This window comes from Larimichthys crocea, unplaced genomic scaffold (genome assembly GCF_000972845.2).
Source record: "Larimichthys crocea isolate SSNF unplaced genomic scaffold, L_crocea_2.0 scaffold151, whole genome shotgun sequence".
NCBI classification, from domain to species: Eukaryota; Metazoa; Chordata; class Actinopteri; family Sciaenidae; genus Larimichthys; species Larimichthys crocea.
In genome coordinates, this window is record NW_020852075.1 from 152,784 (window position 1) to 173,813 (window position 21,030).

The 21,030-nt window shown below is 42.1% G+C and overlaps 1 protein-coding gene across 1 annotated transcript in view; it reads right to left on the minus strand.

Annotated features, from left to right (window-relative positions):
• LOC113744759 (ubiquitin carboxyl-terminal hydrolase 32-like) overlaps positions 1–20,770 on the minus strand; it is a gene marked incomplete at its 5' end in the record, with an annotated part of 32,013 nt that extends 11,243 nt beyond the window's left edge. The window contains 10 exons of the mRNA XM_027275701.1: positions 66–185; positions 287–370; positions 736–798; positions 2,093–2,208; positions 2,530–2,637; positions 2,771–2,902; positions 11,122–11,281; positions 12,095–12,213; positions 13,213–13,318; positions 20,585–20,770. Of these exons, the coding sequence (XP_027131502.1) occupies positions 66–185; positions 287–370; positions 736–798; positions 2,093–2,208; positions 2,530–2,637; positions 2,771–2,902; positions 11,122–11,281; positions 12,095–12,213; positions 13,213–13,318; positions 20,585–20,770 (1,194 nt within the window). The remainder of the gene's footprint in view (positions 1–65; positions 186–286; positions 371–735; positions 799–2,092; positions 2,209–2,529; positions 2,638–2,770; positions 2,903–11,121; positions 11,282–12,094; positions 12,214–13,212; positions 13,319–20,584) is intronic.
• Positions 20,771–21,030: the final 260 nt, after the last annotated feature.

A 21,030-nucleotide genomic window follows, 5' to 3' on the forward strand; every position in this document is an offset into this window, starting at 1 on the left:
CACACACACACACACACACACACACACACACACACACACACACACACACACACATTATATCTGACAGCATATTCCTCAAAGCTGTATACAATGACATGACAGTTAAAGAGGTCAGACATGCACCTGATGATTTGTCCCTCCTCCTGAGGAGTACCAGGTCTGAGCCCCAGCACTATGTGGCAGACCTGGACCGAGACAAATACACAAAGATGTAGAAAACAAAGGAAAATAAAGTATTTCAACATCAGTATCAGTCATATAGCTACAGTTATGTGGGTGCACTGACCTGGAAAAGCAGGTTTAAGAACTCATTGGCCAAAGCGCTCTTCACACTCCAGATCTGGTAGTCTTCCAGGGTCAGGTGACCCAGCTGGCAAGGGGCCAAAAAACACACAAAGGTCAACATACTCAGACGCACCATTCTGAAAATATACACTGCTTTGAGACCTTGAAAGTGATGAAGAAAATCTGTTTATCTGATACGGTTGTTGTGGGTGAAAATAGCTTGAAGGTAAGACAAGAAGGCTGCTGTAGGTGTACTGGGCAGCTCCCAGTGACAATGTGAGGAACTTCATAAATGTGAAGCAGGTTGAAGCTGGAGCTGAGTATAAAGTGATGTTGACTTTCTCTGAATCAAGGTTATAAAATAAAATTATAAGATGGGATGGAAGTCGAAGGCTTAACTCCCTGACAGCTACATCAATAATGATTCTGTCAGCAAGAGTCCTGTCTCACCTTGGTTGTGTCATGCATCTTCAGAATGTCCTCTACTATGTCTGACACGCTACTGTGTAGCTCCTGCAAGGCAACACAATATATTAGCATAAAGAAGCAAAGTCCAGACACCTCATCCTCAGCTGCTACTGTCAAAAAGAATGTAGAAAAACCTGAGTAATTATATCAAATCTGTCAGCCTGTTTGCAACATCATACATACAAAAAGAACAAAATCGTTTAGCATTTTATTCTGAGAATAAGATGAGACGATTGGGATTGATCTCACGTCTGTGCCTACATGAAACCTTGTCAGCCTAGCTTAGCATAAGGTCTACAGTTAAAGCACAAAAAATCAACACATTATACCACATTTATTTCATCTGTACAGAAGAAAATGTAAAGAGTCCCATCACGGTGAGGTTGCCATGTTTAGTACCATTGTGTCTGTTAACAAAACCTGTGTTTACCAACCCTCTTTGAGAACGTTAGCTACAGCCACAGAATTGCTGTTCACATAGAATAATTGTAACCCCCCCATAAAACTACAAATTGTTATTCATCTCCACTTGCTGAGGGGTCTGGGGTCCATGGAGTGTGCAGGACTCTGTTAAAAACCTTGTATGACATTGGGGTGGCATGTGTTTTGTTCTACGCAGTCGTCCGGCTCTGTCCTGGACTGCCCACTAGACTCAACAGAGGAAGTAGAGGAAAGGAGGATGCTAGCAAAGCTGACATCCATCATGAATAACTCCTCTCACCTCCTGCATGAGACTGTGGAGGCCTTAAACAGCTCCTCCTGCAATAGACTGCTACTCCCACCATGTAAGAAGGAGCTCCACCACAGGTCCTTCATTCCAACAGCTGACAGACTCTTTAACAGTCAGTCAATATTGAAGCGTTGTTAAGGTGAAGGTTAACTTAAAGCTTTCTCCCGATCCTCGTCACTGTTTAACCTGCATCATTTGACTTTAAACACTGACTTGTATGCAGGTGATTGTCACACTGTCGAGGCAGACAGAACCCAGCAGAACACGGGCCTGTTCACTAGTATCAGGTACAAAAATATACAAATTCATGCACATCCAACGAGCCATGTCTATTTTCAAAAAACTTTCAAGGCCTTGATTTCTCCCCCTCAAAGGATTTCCTGTTCCTAGCACCACTCAACTTCCTGGAGAAAGTGACAGTGAATGTCGGTTCGCCACATCAGCACCAGAGATGAGGCAACATACTTAGTGAGAGAGAGTTTGATAAGCTTGATAAGTCTGTAGAGCAGGACCCTTTGTCTACATACAGGCCACACCTACATCTATGTTCTGTGTGTGTGTGTGTGTGTGTGTGTGTGTGTGTGTGTGTGTGTGTGTGTGTGAACTTACAGGGAGTGTGTCTGTGCGATTATCCTTCCACACCTCCAGCAAGGCCACCACCATTTCATGGAGTTCATCTCGTGACAGAACCCCATCACGGTCCACATCAAACACTTTGAAGCAAACTGGTGGTAAAACAGAGAGATGTAGTGACGAATACAAACATGGTGACGAAGCACAATACTGTTTCTACTGCCTGGAAAGCCAACAGCAGGCTGTTTGGTATGTTAGGGGGAAATCCTGCACGCAATTCTGATAACAATGTGCACTAATGACCTGCAGAACCAATTTAGCACTTTACAAAAACTTTCTCACTCTCCATCTTACACTGAAATTACAGATTACAGCTCGAAAGAAGTGGTGGACTGTATTTCGTATGATAAAAACAATGTGAGGCCACGGGGATTTATGTATCTGTAATGAATTCAAAACACAGCATGGTTTACATTTCTGCCTTTCAGCGACAGGCCCCCTGCAGCACGCCGAGAGTCCACAAGAGATTTCTTTAAAGTCGATGTGATTGTCCCGATTCTCATCGAAGGCGTGAAACAAGCCTGGAAAACAATCAATAACAAGGTAAGGTCTATACAAAAAGAGAGACTGTATTCTGAATTTAAAAGCCTGAAGAGATATGTAGATTTTCACACATGACATCCCCATGAGACATACAGGTAAATATTGTCTTACCTTCACTCAGTGAGGCATGGATGGGAGGAGAGACCAATGGGACAAAGGTTTCCAAGTCAAAGCGGCCAGTTCTGGACTGGGCTTTCAGCAGCCAATAGCGCTTCTCCAAGTCTATAATGTCTGACTCCTCCACTGCAGGACAGAAGACAGTTCAGAGGGGTCAGTTCACACCACAGAGTTTTGTAGCGAGAAGTCAAAGTTAAACTAGTGGGCTCATCATTTGAGCTTGAAGCTACGTTTCAGCTTTAGGTTTGGACTAGAAGTGAGTGTTGTTGTTATGTTGCTATTCTAGTCTTTCCAGTGATATGCTGGGTGCAATGTTCTAAAAATAAATAAACATAATATGTGGTGAGACTCATGATGTATGGGCAGAGGTAACAAGTAGCCAATGCACCGTAAACAGAATGGGTATTTATGATAAATACATATAGCTAGTGGATAGGTAGCAATATATTCTATACTGTAAGTACGTAGAACAAAGTATATTTATAGATGTCATCATATCAAAGTTAATAGAAACTGCAGAGGTGAAGTGATAAATATGATGCACTGTAACAAGCAGCGATGTATTAAGGAAATAGTCAAATTTATGATTCATGTCTACTAATGTATACATACTACTAATTTACTAATGTAAAGAAGTGTAATACTGTATAAGGCATAAAAATAAGGAAAACTATCAACTAAAAGGTATACTGAATAATGAATACAGTGCTTAAGTGCAGAGCAGCAAGAAAACATGAGCAACAGGGTCTGGTGGTGCTGGTGACTGGTGGGTGGAGAGCCGTTATGGCAGTGTGGGAGTATGAAAAACAACAGCGACACCACCCCACACTGACACACTCTTCATCATATAATAGCTGATGAAACAAAAGATGCCCCGTGGCTCTCAGTGGGGCAGCTCGGGGGAATCGGCCTGTGTTCTCTGCCTGACCAGAGTGTGGTGAAGGGGGTGGAAGCTGTCGTTCATGACAAGTAACGGCTCGGTCAGCATTCTAGTCTGGACTGTTAATCACTTCACTGTCATCCATCAGCTTGTTTAGCCTCATGGCACTGTCCACCTTCATACCTTCTCCAACACAATGCAGATTTCTGTTGGTAACTGGAGCATGTACCCAGTGAGGAGCACAGTAAACTCGATAACGGTTGTGATGCCACAGCAAGCCCAAGGTGGGGTTATGTAACGGCCACTGGAAGGAACGGTATCTCACTCAACTTGTAACAAAGTGATACGGATCAGACCAATATAGCATATGAACCTCTGGCAGGGTCAGCGCACCAGCCTCCCCCTTTCAACACGCTAATCCATGGCTTAAGGTTAATAGGATTCAGCAGCTAGCCAGCTAGACTTTGGCATAGATCCACCAGCCATGACAGGTGTCAAAACACAGACAAATAATCAAATGGCAGTCAGTTCCTGGTAAACGTGGACCGAGGCTTCCCAGTTGGGCTATTAAAACGACCTTCCTGAAAGCTTGTTTTTAGCAGCTATTGGTCACAGTTTCCAGTCAGATGGGATGATTGTGGTTACGGTTGGCTGCTGGTGAAGCAGCACAAACACCCTGGAGAATGGACTGTCTATCTTCAAGGTTCTGATTCCAGTAGTCCAGAGGCGAACGGGCGACCTTTGACTGACTGGGAAGCACTCTATCACCTTTTTACTGCCAGTGGCTCAGGCGTTTGAACTTAAACAGACTAAAAGGAAGCACTGAGTATGAAATCAATGATTTAGGATGTGAAGGAGACTATATGGAGATAGCATGGAAGAAATAATATGAAACTGATAAATTATTGAGTGTTATGGGTTAAGGCAGGGAGCGAGCACTGGAGACTACCTTTCTGTCTGAGCTCAGATGGACATTGCTAACTCAACAAAAACCACATCCTATGCAATAATCATAAAACAAACACATGCTCACCCACGCACTGTGGTCCTAAACAAATCTCAGGCTAAAGATCAGATGCATCACACTCTGAATATCAGAGCAAGGTAGAGAAAGATATTGTGGCTTTTTAAATAAATCAGTAATTAGTCAAAAATAAATACTTGTTGTGTCCATCATGCTGAACGTTCGTCATGACAACTGTGCTACCGTGTGAGTGCTAATCTATAAAACTCATTAGCCCAGCTATAGATCGCCTCCTGCACATCTCCCATCTGTCTTATGGTCTCCACCTGCTTCTTCACACATGAGTGCAGCACTCGAAGGTTACATCGGCATCATTCCTCATTGGGTTTCAAATCTTTGTGATTATGGCAGACTTTGAGGTTGGCAGTCTATTCTGCCAAATGCTAAAGGATCCTAAATGCATTAGTGGTCCATGAGCCTGAGACATCAGTGTGTTCAGGCACATGTCTGAAAGCAAACACTGCCCATATGGATTTCTTGAAAAGCACAAAATGTCTGAAGCAGGACTGGGTAAATGTTCACTGCTAGTGCTGATATGATATGGTGCTCTCTAATGTTGTCTCAACAGCCATTCAAAAAAAATGTTTTGATCGAGAACTGTCTGATCAAAATTAGAACAGTGTACGGAATGTTTGATGCAAGCTTTCCGTCAGGTTCTACAAATGCAACCAAGATAAATAAATAATAAATAACAACCGAGATGGTTGTTACCAGGTTTTGGTTTGATATCCAATAGGTCTAACAATAGACTCCTACTTGTTTCTCTTTAAACCAGTGACAAAACTAATCAGATAAAGTGTCTTCTACAAATGCCATCTAAGACCTCAAACAAACAATGGTTGTATCAGAAGTGAGCATGAATGACAAACACAAGATATCTTAGGCTACAGAACAGTCCTACCAAAAACAATTCTACCAATTTAGTTTGTCTTTCTCTGTGGTAGGTGCCTTGTCTGGCCTGATACCCACCTAGAGGTGCAACTCTCTCCGAGTGACAGCAGAGATACCATACCATTATCCAGGGAACATCCTTAGACAGGTGCTGCCACAGCCAGCATGTACCACAGCATGCTCCCCGTGATAACCGCTCACAGAGGCTACGTCATCCTGGACGGCCGTTATTCCCACACATCTCTACTCTCAGAACGTGTGAACGTGTCGGAGGCTAGCAAGTTAGCAGAGGATTCACTGTGGTAAGCTTTGCCATGAGTCAAGCTTTACACGAGTCATGAACCAGGAGTATGTCAGTCACTCTCTCTCCCACACACACACACACACACACACACACACACACACACAGTTAAGAGGATAAACGGGGAGCAGGCAGATTAAAGACAGTGTCAGGGTTTTGACAGGACAGGTTCTTTCTAGCCTTCTGGCCTTAATTGGGGAAATGAAGCTTGGCTAAATTTATGCCTCCAAACTTTAAAGAACCATATCACGGTTTTCTGGTCTCTAAATATCACATATCTGTTTGTAGTCCCAAAAAAAGTCAGTCAAACTTAAGGACTACAAGTCACAACTCATCAACAGTTCACTCTTTAACCCACATTTAATATCTGTATACCTCACTGTATGTGGACCTCACTGTGTGTGGACCTCACTGTGTGTGGACCTCACTGTGCCTCACTGTGTGTGGACCTCACTGTGTGTGGACCTCACTGTGTGGACCTCACTGTGTGTGGATCTCACTGTGTGTAGACTCTGTGTGGACCTCACTGTGTGTGAACCTCACTGTGTGTGGACCTCACTGTGTGTAGACTGTGTGTGGACCTCCCTGTGTGTAGACTGTGTGTAGACCTCACTGTGTGTAGACTCTGTGTGGACCTCACTGTGTGCAGACCTCACTGTGTGTGGACTGTGTGTAGACCTCACTGTGTGTAGACTGTGTGTGGACCTCACTGTGTGTAGACCTCACTGTGTGTAGACCCTGTGTGGACCTCACTGTGTGTGGACCTCACTGTGTGCAGACCTCACTGTGTGCAGACCTCACTGTGTGTAGACTCTGTGTGGACCTCACTGTGTGTGGACCTCACTGTGCGTGGACCTCACTGTGTGTAGACTGTGTGTGGACCTCACTGTGTGTAGACCTCACTGTGTGTAGACTTGTTGGAATCATTTTAATGTCAGGTAACATTAGGTCAGGGCTGTTGGCCACCTGTAATGGCTGATGAATGACTGGAGTAAACAATGAATTGTTCTTAATATGGTTTGATCACATCATGCTTGATACCTGATGTGTATTAGCCTTGATGCATATCCTGTGTATCAATTAGTGCGTCCTTGCGTCTTTTTTCAAACCTTTTGTTAGGCATACAAATATGATTTTCCATATTTCTTAAGAGAAGCTGAACTTCTTAAATGTCGTTTTTACACAAGTAGCTAGGCAAGAACTTTGACTAAACAGAATATAATTGGCTAAAACTGTGACTATTAGGGATAAGCATTAGTACTCCACACTCACTCACTATACTGTATAAAGTACTCATTTACATCTGAACATGTGCAGCTGCAGAACCCAACAGTTTCTGTCACACATCACTTAGTAATTATGTGATTAATGAATGGAAGATTACAAATCTGAGCATTTGATGCCAGCTTATTCAAACTGAAGAAAATGATACATAAAAAGCTGAGAAATTGTCTTCATATTGGACGGTGACAATGTCAGACAGAAAACATGAGGGGTAGGAGAGAGAGAGAGAGACTCATGAAATACAACAAAGCTCCCTGGTTAGAATTCAACCTGGGACATTGCAGTTATTGTAACTACTGTACTACAGTACTTTTTCAGTACCAGTGTACCGTTCAACACCAATGAGTTCCATAAAGGAGCAAAAATGACTTGAGAGTAGCTTTAAACAGGCCCTACAGCACAGACCAACAACTGCACCCCGGGTCCACAGGTGCCATATTTACCTTCCCCAACAGAGTCATTTTATGGTCATTTTCTGTCTTGGCTGGAACTATTAAGACCACAGTCAACAGAAATGTATGCTCTGCAGCTGCAGCCCAACATCAGACGTCCACTAACAAGCAGGTTTATAAATAAAGGGAAATAAAAGTGATGAATGTTGAATTCATGCACTTTCTGATTCACTGGCTGTGAGCTGATTTTCTGAGGTGACTTTACAGAACAGGGAGACCGCCTAAAAACAAACAAGAATGATCTCCAGGTCCATTAGCCTGTTGAGCAGCTGAATACCACCGAGTGCTTCTAGTCATTTCACACATGAATCATTTAAATGAGGCAAGAAATATGAATATCACAGCATCAGTGATCACATTAACTAGTGCAGTGTGCGTGGTGCAGGGCTGAGTGTGACGGAGTGGAAACAGATATAGAAGGCGGCAGTAGGAGGAGAGGGACCTCGGTGAAGGAGACATGGAATAATGAAAAAAGGAAGATTGAGTGAAAGGAGGAGAGCGAGTGAATCAAGGTGATAAGTTGAGTCATTTTCCAGAGCGCTGAGTGCCACTCATGGCAGGGGGAAAAAAAACACAGCGATGCAATGACTTCATCTGAGCTTTAACGACTGTTTAGAGCCGTGCGAGGTATTTCCTGAGACATCTGCCTCTACTAGGAGGCAGATGGGGGATGAAGCAGGGGGAGTATCTGCTTCACATCACAAAGTGCAACAGCGCAGCTCTCCTCGTTCACCCCTCTCTCAGAAGACGAGGTATCCAAACTGATCATTAACAACCGACCCACCACCTGCCTGCTGGATCCCATCCCCTCTAAACTCCTACAAGATATCGCTCCTACAGTAGTCCCACCGATCACATCCGTGATTAATGCCTCGCTTAACCCCGCTTTGGTTGAAAATTATCGGCCGGTGTCACTGCTTCCCTTCCTCTCGAAAACCATTGAGACGGCGGCCTCTAAACAAGTCACTGACTTCCTCACCCATCACCATCTACTTGACCCAAAACAGTCGGGTTTCAGAAGTGGCCACTCCACCGAGACAGCCTTACTATCTGTCTCAGAAGCCTTAAAAACAGCCAGAACATGAGGGCAACCATCTGTACTCATCCTTCTTGACTTATCGGCTGCCTTCAATACAGTCAATCACGACATACTCCTAGCCACACTCGCTAACATGGGCATTACAGGCTCTGCCCACTCCTGGCTCGAGTCCTACCTCGCTGGACGCTCCTTTAATGTGTCTTGGCAAGGTCGTCTGTCATCGACTCATACCCTCTCCACGGGGGTGCCGCAGGGGTCGGTGCTGGGTCCCCTTCTGTTTGCCATCTACACCACCTCGCTGTCCCATGTTATCCGCTCACACGGCTTCTCCTACCACTGCTATGCCGATGACACACAGCTATACCTGTCGTTCCAGCCGGACGACACCACGGTCTCCGCACGCATCTCCGCCTGTCTCTCTGATCTGTCAACTTGGATGAAAGACCACCATCTCCAGCTTAATCTGTCAAAAACCGAACTCCTGGTCATCCCTGCCCATGAGTCAATCTGCCATGACTTCAACCTGAAAATTGGTACTGTCACCATTACCCCTAACCATGCTGCTAAAAACCTGGGCGTGGTACTAGATGATCGTCTTTCTCTCTCTGAACACATTTCCTCCGTAGCGAGGTCATGTCGCTATGCATTGTACAATATTAGAAAAATCAGACCGTACCTGACCCAATATGCCGCTCAGCTCCTGATTCAGGCTACAGTCAGCTCCCGCCTCGATTACTGCAACTCGCTCTTGGCTGGCCTACCTGCTTGCGCGATCAAACCTTTGCAAATGGTCCAGAATGCCGCAGCGCGACTGGTTTTCAATCAACCTAAAAGGTCACATGTCACCCCACTCTTCAGCGACCTGCACTGGCTGCCTGTAGCTGCCAGAATTAAACACAAAGCTCTGACGCTAGCCTACAAAACCATCTCAGGATCTGCCCCTGCCTATCTCAGCGTCTTACTAAAGGCTCACGTCCCGACCAGGGCGTTACACTCCGCTCATACAAACCGTCTAGTTGTACCCTCGCCTCTCGCAAAGCGAGGTCACTCTAAACTCTTCTCTGTGGTTGTTCCCAAATGGTGGAATGACCTACCAACGGCTACAAGAACAGCAACATCCCTTTCTACCTTTAAAAAGAACTTTCTGTTTCGAGACTGCTTCCCTGCCTAACAAAACTAACAACTACTCTGTGCTCCTTTACACCTTTCTCAGCTCATGTCCTCCTGTGTAAGTCGCTTTGGATAAAAGCGTCTGCTAAATGCAATGTAATGTAATGTAATGTAATGTAAAAAAGACAAACACTCTGACTGCAGCAGGTCCCTCAGAACGCCATTATCAAATCCTAGCACTGGATTCATGGCCAACCTTTTATTTTAATTCATTCATCACTTAATTTGTTGATTTCGTTTGCTGTTACTGCAAACTTCCCATTTGCTCCATGTTTACCATGTTGTCATATCATACTCAGACCACACCTCAGTATATCACCACTCTGCTGCACTTAGTTGATCTTTTTAACAGGGATACTGTTTGCATTCACTATTCCATTCTACTTAGCAGTTTCTCTGATTGGTGTTAAGCTACTTTAAATAAAACCAATAGTTCCTGCACAAATGTTTCACATTAAAAGCCGTTCAGTGGCATCAGGTGTAAGGCATGCATCAATTTTTTCTGGGAGGCGTTTAATGTGAAACATCTGTGATGTCATCTGTGAAAATATCAAATTCAAGGACTTTTCAGGCTAAATTACTTACTTGACTCCTACCTAACTGGTAATCAGCTGATCAACAGGCTAATTGATCCCCCTTCATTTTTGTTCTTCCTGTTCATATAATTCAGTTCATATGCGGTCAACTCAAAGTCCCCATCGTCCTCAGGTCTGATCCAAGTCTCAGATATACCTATTCTTGTAAATGGATTCTTGAACTGAATTAAATATTCTTTGATATTTTGGAAGTTGGCATATAGGCTTTGACTACTTGACAGGACTGCACCCCTTCTTAAGTATCAAATTCAAGGACTTTTTAAGGATGACCTCTTATTACTTCATATTCAAATGAAATGTTTAAAATCAGAGCTGAAGCAGATTTATGAACATTTAGTAAAAAAAAAACTATTTCTACTCTTACACAAAATGTATACATTTGAATGCTTTCAATGACCTTTGTTTGTTTATGTCTATTTTTAAAAACTGTCAAGGCCTTTATTTTGCAGTTGTTTGAGAATTTCAAGGACCCAAGGAGGAGAGAAAAAGTGATTAGAATAAATTAGTGAAAGAGAACGCTAACATGCTGATCAGAGAAGATTGTTGAGTATGAGTGACAGGCCAGTACTCTTATCTGGCTTTTATGTGAGTAAAGTATTTAAATAAAATATTTAACAAAAGACTAAATAACCATCAACTATGAGCATGAACATCACATCTGACTATGCTGACATATAATAACACAGATTCAGTGTCTTTGGTCCTTACAGTGTGTGACGCCAGCCAGGGTCTGGTAGAAGGTGGGCGTGTCGCTGTCATCGGTGAGCGTGACACACACGCCTCCAGACAGGAGCCATCTGGACAGAGTGAAGGCCTCCTTGTTCTGTAGGAGCCAGTTCCTGAAGCGCTCATAGTTCACCTTGTCACCCTGCCGCAACACAAAACACACAGTTAGTCTGTCAAAGCTAAAAGATGGCCAGGATCTGTCATGAAAGTAGAAATGCCATGAACATCAGAATGGACTTCATAAACATTTCTTATGTCATAATAATGTTTAGCTTAATGTGTCTATTTAAGTTCTTTGGTGTCAAAAAGAAGTGAGCATTTGAAGTATTATGGAGCACATGTTATGAATAACGACTAACAGGTGGAGACAGGAAAGAAGGCGTCGTGTACAGTCATGGTTTAGGATTATTACTGTCACACTTTTTAATGGACTTTATGAACTAACACAGTACATGGAGGAGGCACTTTTAAAAGCTTTGAACAGGTTAATTGTGGAAATACCTGGGCTGACATGCATGCGTGTTACCATGGTTACCCAATGATTTCCATAAAGTCTCATACAATCAGCGGATGATGTAATAGTAGTTCAGCTTTTGAAACGGTGCTTAAATCAAACATCTACTGTCAGACTTTCATACCACATGTCATGACCAGCTCCAGAGCCTGCGCCTCAGTCCATGTTAACTGTGTCTGACTTCTGGCTAGCTTGATCTGATCTGAACTGATTGACACAGCTGGTCCTTCAAAAATAGAACAGCTGTGTATTCTCTGCAGAGCAGAGGGAGTTGCTGCTGGTATGGTTTGTATTGCATATACAACTTATCATTCTGTAGCTCACTTAATATTGTTATTAGCAAACCCACAATGACTTAACAGAGACATTTGACTGTGGTACGTGTTCACATATGTATCCACATGGTGACAGACTGACAGGCTGTGTGGTGCGTTTACTGACCTCACTGAAACACTTCTTGAGGGAGGTCGGGACTTCTCCATCCAGGACCTGCAGAACCGCTTCGATATCTTCCCTTGCAGCATATCCACCCAGATCACTGGCAAACAGACTGAAGAGGTCTGTGAGCACACACAAACACAAACACACAAACACACGCACACAAGAGTGAAGTCAGAAGAGAATTCAGCTTTATCACAGGAAGGCAGGCCTCTTACACGCAGCTGCAGTAAGGAGGATAGAAGCTACAATGTCAATACTGTCCTGATGGATAAGGCTGCCTGCAACACATCAACCATGACTACCAGAAGAAGAAACAGAGAGAGACAGACGGAGATAAACAGGATGAAAGAATAGCAGGAAGGGTGATTCCCTCAGGAAGGAAATTATTTTAATATCTGTTTATTGGCTTGTCAATTCAAACACCAGTGAAGTTATGTCTACGTTAAAACAGTGTGGTCCAATGTAATTTCATACAGGTAGCTATGATTGTAAACTTAGGAGTTGTTTTGAGTATCTAGGTGACTGATAGCTAGGGGAAATTTCAAAACATGGAACGCTCCGGGATGAATCGTCAAAAGATGAGGGAACGTGTTCTATCTGTTCTTTGATAAGCAGCAGAGAAGTAAACACAGTCACAGAGCTTCAATTGTGTTGCGTGCACTCTACAGGGCGAGTGAAAGATTAGTGGAAATCCAATAATGTATTCTGAAGCTTAAATCGATTCAGCTGAATTCAGCAATAATAATCCAGTGTTTCCCTCCCTACAAGTGTTTGGAATTTAGCCATCCTCTAAACTGACAAGAAAACAGGATTTCTGAGAGGTAAATAATAATCAAAATCAAAGTATCAGAAACAAAACACTGAAGAGATCATAAAACAAGTGAGAGAACTTCTCAACACTATCTTTCAAACTACAATAAATCAAACACGACAGACGGGAACAACAGATCCTCTGCAAACTGGTGATTCCAGCAGAGGATGAGAGTTGCTGTTTCATTATACATCACATGGAGCTACAAAGACTCCAAGCTCTCCTCTGAGCCCCTTTAATGAACACTTGGTTGTTGTTTGGTTGGAAACATCCACATGCACTCTCTGCTAACTCATCAGAAACTTACACTTGGCCTTCTCCTCATCGCGTCCTCGGGTCAGAAGCACCAGACCCACGATCAGATTGTTGAAGTGAAGCCCTTTGGACGAGCCTCCAAATGAGGTGTAGATCACCTGAAACACATTAAAGACACACATCATTACATACTTGGACGGAGGTTTGCAGGGATGATGACCGAGGGACTAATAAAGTTCTAATGAGATACCTCCAGACCCTCCAAATAACAGCAAAGTGGACCCTGACTAATTCAGACGAGTGATGGAACAACTGTGGGCCATAAAATGGAAACCAGCTCATATTATCTGAACATGTCCAAAGTTAGGACATTTCTAGAAGGATGAATTTGAGAGAAGTGTTCCTCCAAGATATGTCAAAAGATCCAAGGGTGGTCGTTCTTAGTTCAGTCCCTAAGGATTTAAGGGGAGAGCTAATATCTATTTGTGACAAATAGGGTTGCAAAGGGGTGGAACGTAAATTTCTTTCTAAACTTTCCCAGGGAAGTTAGGCTGGGGAATTTTGGAAATACTTGAAACTTTATGGGAATTAACTGTCAGCTGGGGGAAATTTAAACCAAATCATCATCATATCCAAGCGTAAATCTAAACATTCTGTTTTGTCATAAGCAGACATGCAAAATAAAACAATAACATTTCAACATTTTTATTTGTAAGTAGAATTTTATCAAGTTTTTATTATTATTTTATTCTGTCGTCTACAAGCTCAAATGCTCTAAAGTGTGGTCCAGTGCCTCAATAGCCCTGCAGTAAGCAGTGTGTATATGAGGAATAGCAGATATTCAAGTGTACCTGCATGGAATCTGGTCGTTTTAGTCAAGATTATGCTAAAATATATTTTCCCCAACTATTTAATTATGTAAATTCACAGTTTAGTTCCGTTTATTCCCATTGAAAATTCACAAAATTTTGCAACCAGAGTAACAAATACTGTCAGGAGCTGTGATCAAATGTATAATATAGCAGTAAATAAACCAGTAAAAACAAACTGTGTGTTGCTGTGTGAACACGTTCACCACGCGAGCAGAAGTCCTTCATTCACAGAGCAGCTGAGCGACAAGCCTCTTCCTGATTTGACCAAAGTCATCAGCTGTCACCAGTCTGATTACATTTCATCACTTCCATGGACGTCTAACCGCGTTTCAGAGACAATAACATCGCTTACACCTGTAAAATCTACGATCCAATAAAGCTGCTGTGCAATTAAGACGAGCCTCGTGCAGAAGTGGAAATAATGAAGCCCATTATGAAGCAATGTGCTGACTAGGAGAGGGAAAGAGTGCATGAGGACACGACCCATTTCCCAAACATCATTTACACTTTAACAGCACAACAGTGGCCACATGGCAGATGAGTTATTACACAGAGTATCACATTACAAGATTACTGCGTTTGTGGGAACATGTGCTTCTTCAAAAATGACTGTTTGGTTGGAGTCTGAAAAGGAGAAGAAGTCTGATCAGCCAAGACAAAACAAGGAGCTCGTACCTAAAAGAGGGGCTGCTACTGTCACATGGATGTGCCTCACAGAAAACCATAAAGTTATTTTGCAAATGAATATTTAGTTCGCTGCTAAACTGAAGATTTGCACAAAGGTTCTTTCTCTAAAAATATGAGAAAGTATTTTTTATTTGTAGAGTATATCATTTCAAATGTAAATGAATGAGTGTTTCCATATTTTCTATGAACTATTCATGCATTGAATTCACAGAAAATATATATTCTCCTTCATATTACCATATGAAAATAACACAAGCAGTAGAAACATTGTTTCCTTGCTCATTCATGGAGGATGCAAGTTTCTAGTCCCACCTCTGCTCCACCCAGGCATTACTCTACGGTGGAAATTCAATGGTTCACGTCGCCTCTGGAGAAAATGAGAGGTGCTGAAGTGTCGTGGTGGTCTAGAGGTTAAGACACATATTATATAGTGTGATCGCAGTGTCCACGGTTCAGTTCCCAGCTTTGTTCCATGTAATTTCCCTTCTTCTTTTTCCCTCGTTTAGACAATGACAATGGCATACAAACCTACGACGGGCTGCAATTTAGTGCTAAGTTATTTAATTACCGTGCAAGGACCATTTACTTCTAAAAAAGGTATGAGATGTAGACTTTTAAGGTTAGGTTCTTGTGTCAGATCTATTGTTACCAAGGTCAAGAGTGATCTTCCATCATCCACTGATGCAGCTTTTGTTTCATCTGCTGATGTAGAAATCATTTATTGAGTTTAATGTATCTCTTCATTACACTGGCCTTAGAACCACACTGGAGATGGCTATCAATCATCAATTAATCAATACAAAAATATGTTCATCTTCATCAGTATAAGATCATTTCAAAATCCAAATCACTGCAGCTCTTTCCTCAGAGTCAGAGGTCCATGCAGGGGGTGCTGCTGTCATTTAGCACAGCTGCACTTGTACACTTACACAGCATCATGTTGTTTGCATGTATGTGAGCTGTGAAGAGGTGACTGTGCAGTCTGTGAGCTAATGAAGTGTGTCCAAAAAAAAGAGAAGTCAGAGTGTGTCATACTATGCAAAGTGTTTAAATCTACCACCAAACTTCCCCTCTCTGTGCTGCGCTCATTCAGGCTACCGGATCATCCCACCCACCTCTGGTCTTATTTTAGATGTACATGAACTCCTGTCTGTTTATCTGGACTCTATTTATGTCACTGTGATCAATATAGACCCATCTCATCTTCTGTACTCAATTAAAGGAACTGCAGTATCAACGGTTCAAAAGAAACTCTCAGTTAAAGTATTGACAAATTCAAATATGTATATGTATTCTTCACTGATCTACTGTAACCCTGCAGTGCTTTGATGATTCAGTCAGAGACATACACTACAGCAGGGGGATCCATTTCTACATGTAAACATAACAGCTGCAATATGGTCATCTCTATTATTTGATCAAAAACAAACAAACCCTACAATATAATGACATGGCATTTGTTCCCAGAAACTTAAGTATGCAAAACAGGTAGAGTACGAGGCGGTGGGGAACTCCGCTCAACGTAAAAATTAAAGGCCGGCTTACTCATTGTGGAAAGTTTCTTCTTTCTTTTTTTTTGTGAAGCGTGAGAGAAAAATGTCTGCTGATGTCATCAGGGGATGTCACACCACACGTTAAGATAACACATGTAGAACCCCAATGTGATGGAGCTGCGACTTCTCTAACCAAACAGAAGAACTCAAACCACGTTCACAGAGTCCTCGTCACTCAGCCTGCCTGATAGTGTGTTTACCTCCCTGGAGAGACGGCAGCGTGACATCTGTCACAATGTCAAAGGCACAACGACTCAGAAAGAGTTATTTTCACAAAATATTGGATATTTATATGATCAATCATATCATGCTCCAGATTTCTGAGTGCATTTCTGAATATAAATTATATGACCAAACACAAACCGCTCTATTAAAGGTCAAAACAGACAAATCTGTAAATCCCAATGACGTCGAATCATTTTAAACACAGCTAATGTCCCCATAGCCTGACACATACACTCTGTTTTTCATCCACTACATAAAAAGCAGCATGTGTGGACGATCACTGAACTTGTGCGTCACCGCGAACACAAACAATCTAAAGAAAAATATGATCTCTGCACATTAAACATCAGCGTTTGCTGACTGACTGGCACGGCTCTGGCTTTCTTTGAACTGTCACTATGTGCAGCAGCCATGTTTCTCTTTGAAGAGACTAGCAGTAACCTTAGATCTGGACCGCTGTCGCCACAGTAACTGCTGCCATGGTGACAAAGGGGAAGGGGGAGAGATGCTGGGAGAAAGGAGGAACGTGTTGTAGAAGATGTGTGTGTACGTGTGTATTTGCAGTGTTATATGACCAGAGTTATATGACCATCATATCAAAGACAACACATGTATGTATAATGACTCATGTGTTCTAAAAATGTCACAAATGTGAGGTCAAGGGTGTGTTTTGCATATTGTTCCTTCACTGTGACGTTTGAGCTTCACTCTGCAGAATTGTGTGTGTGTGTGTGTGTGTGTGTGTGTGTGTGTGTGTGTGATGAGTTTGACACTAGAAGAGATTTTATCTCAGCTCCTGGATGGATGAGATGAAGTGTCAACTCAGAAGTTAGAGATATGTTCAGCAGTTCAATATTTGCATATTGATGTCATCCAGTAAGAGATTTTTATCTTTAAACGTTTAAATACATTACACAGCTCAAACAGTCGGTTTATTCTCTGAATATTTTTATACTTCAGAATATTTCTGACTCTGCCAACTTCAACATCCACAGGGAGAGTATTAGCTCTCAACCGTGCGAGTTAAGATTGACAGGCTGGGTGAAGTGAAGGCACCTATCAATCAGAAGTGGACGTGTGAGGAGAAACCAGAGACATGTGCAGCATGGAGGTGTACTTCTATGAATCTTGGATGGCGACCAGAAATGTGCATAACTGAAACACACTGGAGGTGTTAGATTGTTTTACTCATTATGGTCTGCACCGAGCTGAAGTCGCCTGGAAGTCAAGACAGTTAACAGCTGGAGTTTGAACCGCTTTCACTGAGGGCAACATCTGTCTGTGACACAAGCTCTAATACTGATGCATATATGCAGTACTGTGGACTAAAATACAAGGCTCCAGATTCAGCCCAAGGCACTGTGAGATATACCAGCTGCCATTCTCAATAACTGTCTGATGGGTTACACTGAGGCTCCTTACCTTTAATGGCTAAACCATTTTATCGATCCTGCGATATATATATTGATTTTGTTTCTCCAGAAAGTAGCGATTTTTCAGCCACGAGTATCGATACATTAAGTATTAGAACATTTCCAGCAAGTTACCCGTCTAGATACTCTCTTTACACAGACGCCGACGTCTTCCTCTAACTGTTTACGCAGTCAGAGTGAGGAGATTCAAGAGAATGGCGGTGAACATAAATCCAGCACCTTCATGCTTAAAAGCAGAAGTACTCCCACCACTTCGGTTTAACCCTCGGAGGACGGAGGCGGATCGGCGGATGCGCCCAAAAAGTCTAAAGTTCTATTCACATATCTGTGAATATCTCTGAAATGGTTTATGATGGAGAGATGTGTTTTTTTTAACTGTTTTCCTGAGATTCCACTAAAGACGGAGATGTGCGGTTTGTGTCTGTCTGACACTTCCTTGTTGTTCTAATCCACCGCGGAAAAGAACAGATGTTAGGCAGACCGAAAGCGCAGTCAACGAATGGGCAAATGTTACTAGGCAGACTAGTTTCTTTTTCAGCCAATCAGTGGACAGTAGGGGTGGCACAGTACACAAAAGTCACGGTTCGGTACGTACCTCAGTTCAGACCTTACGGTTCGGTACAGTGCAGGAAAAAAAAAACATAACCAAAAAGGCTATCCTCAAAGGCTGTTTTTATTGTGCAAATCTCAAGCTGAGGTAGTCTCAAAATTTTAGTTTAGTTTTAGTCAAATGTGAACACAGGGTATTTTAGTCCAGTTTTAGTCAAAACATTTTAGTCTTTTTCTATTTATTTCGGGAATATTTTTTGTTTGTTTATTAATTCCAGTTCACTTGTGTTCCACAGCTAACACATTGATTAAATGTTTTGACTGAATTGAATGAATTCAACTTCAATGCAACTTTACTAAGTGTCTTGTCTGTTGTTTCAATACACACTTAATATGCACTTAAATTTCATTTTTTAATCTACTAATAGCAGGTACACCCTATTATTACATGTTCTACATGCAATTGTTAAATTTCAATATAAATAAATTGATTTTATGCCAGTTGCATCTACTAAAATGTTAAAATTAAGATGAGTCCATCACTGTTAGTGTTTAGCACAAATGGGGAGGCTAGACTCATTCTTGACTGTTATGCCATATGCGCACATTTTAATAATGGAAACGGGTTCGGGCTCTACAAAGCTGTCAATCAAAACGGGCCAGGCTGGGCTCAGGTCGAATTCTATCGGGTCTGGGCCGGGTCGGTCCTGACTTCTAAGGCCAGTTTCATGCTCTAGATTGCGTCCATACACCGTGTTTCTCCTGCATACTGTTTGTTTTTTAAGCCACAGGTGCGAGAGCAGCCAGAGGATCTCAAACGTGTGGCCGTGACGTTACCTACAGTAAAAAAATGAAAATGCGCGTACCGAAACGTGACCCCCATACCGTGACGGTTCAATACGAATACATGTACCGTGCCACCCCGAGTGGACGGTATCTATGACGTATAAAAGAATAACTTCAGAAATACTATTTCCATTGAATGATAGGTTCCACTCAACTTTCTGGAGGCTCTTTGCTTTGTTAAGTGGCATGTCTGAAAAAAATTAGGCAAAAACACATGGGACCTTTTGTATTGAAAGGGCATTATTTTATTGCTCTTAACACATTTGGTTGAAAAACTGCATATGTCAGGCAATGGGATTGAAAAGTAAGATTTTCATTCAAAAACTCTATTAGTACTGTTTGAGGTGTGATATGACAAAAATCAGATTCATTTTGTCCAGCATTTGCAAACTGTAGACTGTCTGTCCAGTCAGAGTATCGAATCGTATCGAATATCGTGTATCGTATCGTATTGTAAGATTAATGTATCGCTATAGGCTTACTGCCCGGCCCCATCATGCTCTTTAAAAACAGGAAATACATAACACTAAAGGAAATAATGATGCCTTTTCATTGGACCTTTAAGTCCTGTAGTGGCGTACAGAGCTAGACTTTGTGCCGAGTGCGACTAGAAGTGGAAGACTGCAATTAAAACAGAGGTGTTATTAATTCTTTAAGATTATTAAGGATCCACCTTCAGTGCCTGTGACAGATCCCTGTAGCAACCGATAATGTAATAACTTGCCAATAATGCAATAAAGTTTTTGAGCCAATAATGTAATAAGTTATTACGTTATTGGCACAGTATTAAAAAAATCCTTTGAAATGTAATAACGGCAGCCAATAATGTAATACATAAATAGGTCTGCATTTCTTGGAAATAAAATAATATTTTGTAGTTTTTGTGCAGTTTGCTCATCAAAAATAGATATAGTGGATGGCACAGTTGTCATATTCATTCATTAATGGTACGTACTATGCAGCACTCTCTCTCCTTAATTATGGTTGTAAGAGCCACATTATTGGCAGGTATTACATTATCGGCTGCTACAATCCCTCCTCTGAGTTTGTAGCATTTAATGAAGGGAGGAAGACACCAGAGAGCTCCGGGCAGAAAAGTCTGTGACTGTCCAGATATCAGCTTGTAAGTTATCACTATAAACTCTAACACGGCACCTTCTCTGTTTATTACATATCAAGTCTGAGCTCTGCTCTTCACGATCAGCCGTCTACATCTCACTTCAGAGGAACAATAACCAGCACACAGAACTGTGGTTTACCTCTGCAACTTTATGGGGAACTCCATCTCCCAGCACTTCCCTGTAGAAGCACTGCTGGGTCATGTAATAGGTGAGGCCGCTGGTTCTCTTGAAGGCATCTTTCAGCCTCTTCAGCTCCACATCGGTGACTAAAGAGAGAGAAAAGAGAGGAAAGTTATCAGCAAGGTTGGTAAGTTTTTTTCTTCGTTAAACTCTCTGCTACAGACATGTTCTATGTTTTGCACACCCTCCGTTCACCTCAGTTGTTCTAGAGACTGTCAGCGAGTCTTAAACTTTCCAGCAAAAAAACCCAAAACTATACACAACACTACATTTAAATAAGGGGAATAATATTCTGGTTACAGTGTGACAGACCGGTCTCTGTGTACAACAACAATGTAGCTGCTTTGACAAACATTGTCTTGCACGCTTATTCACGTCTTCCATTTTAACATGCTTGTTTCCCA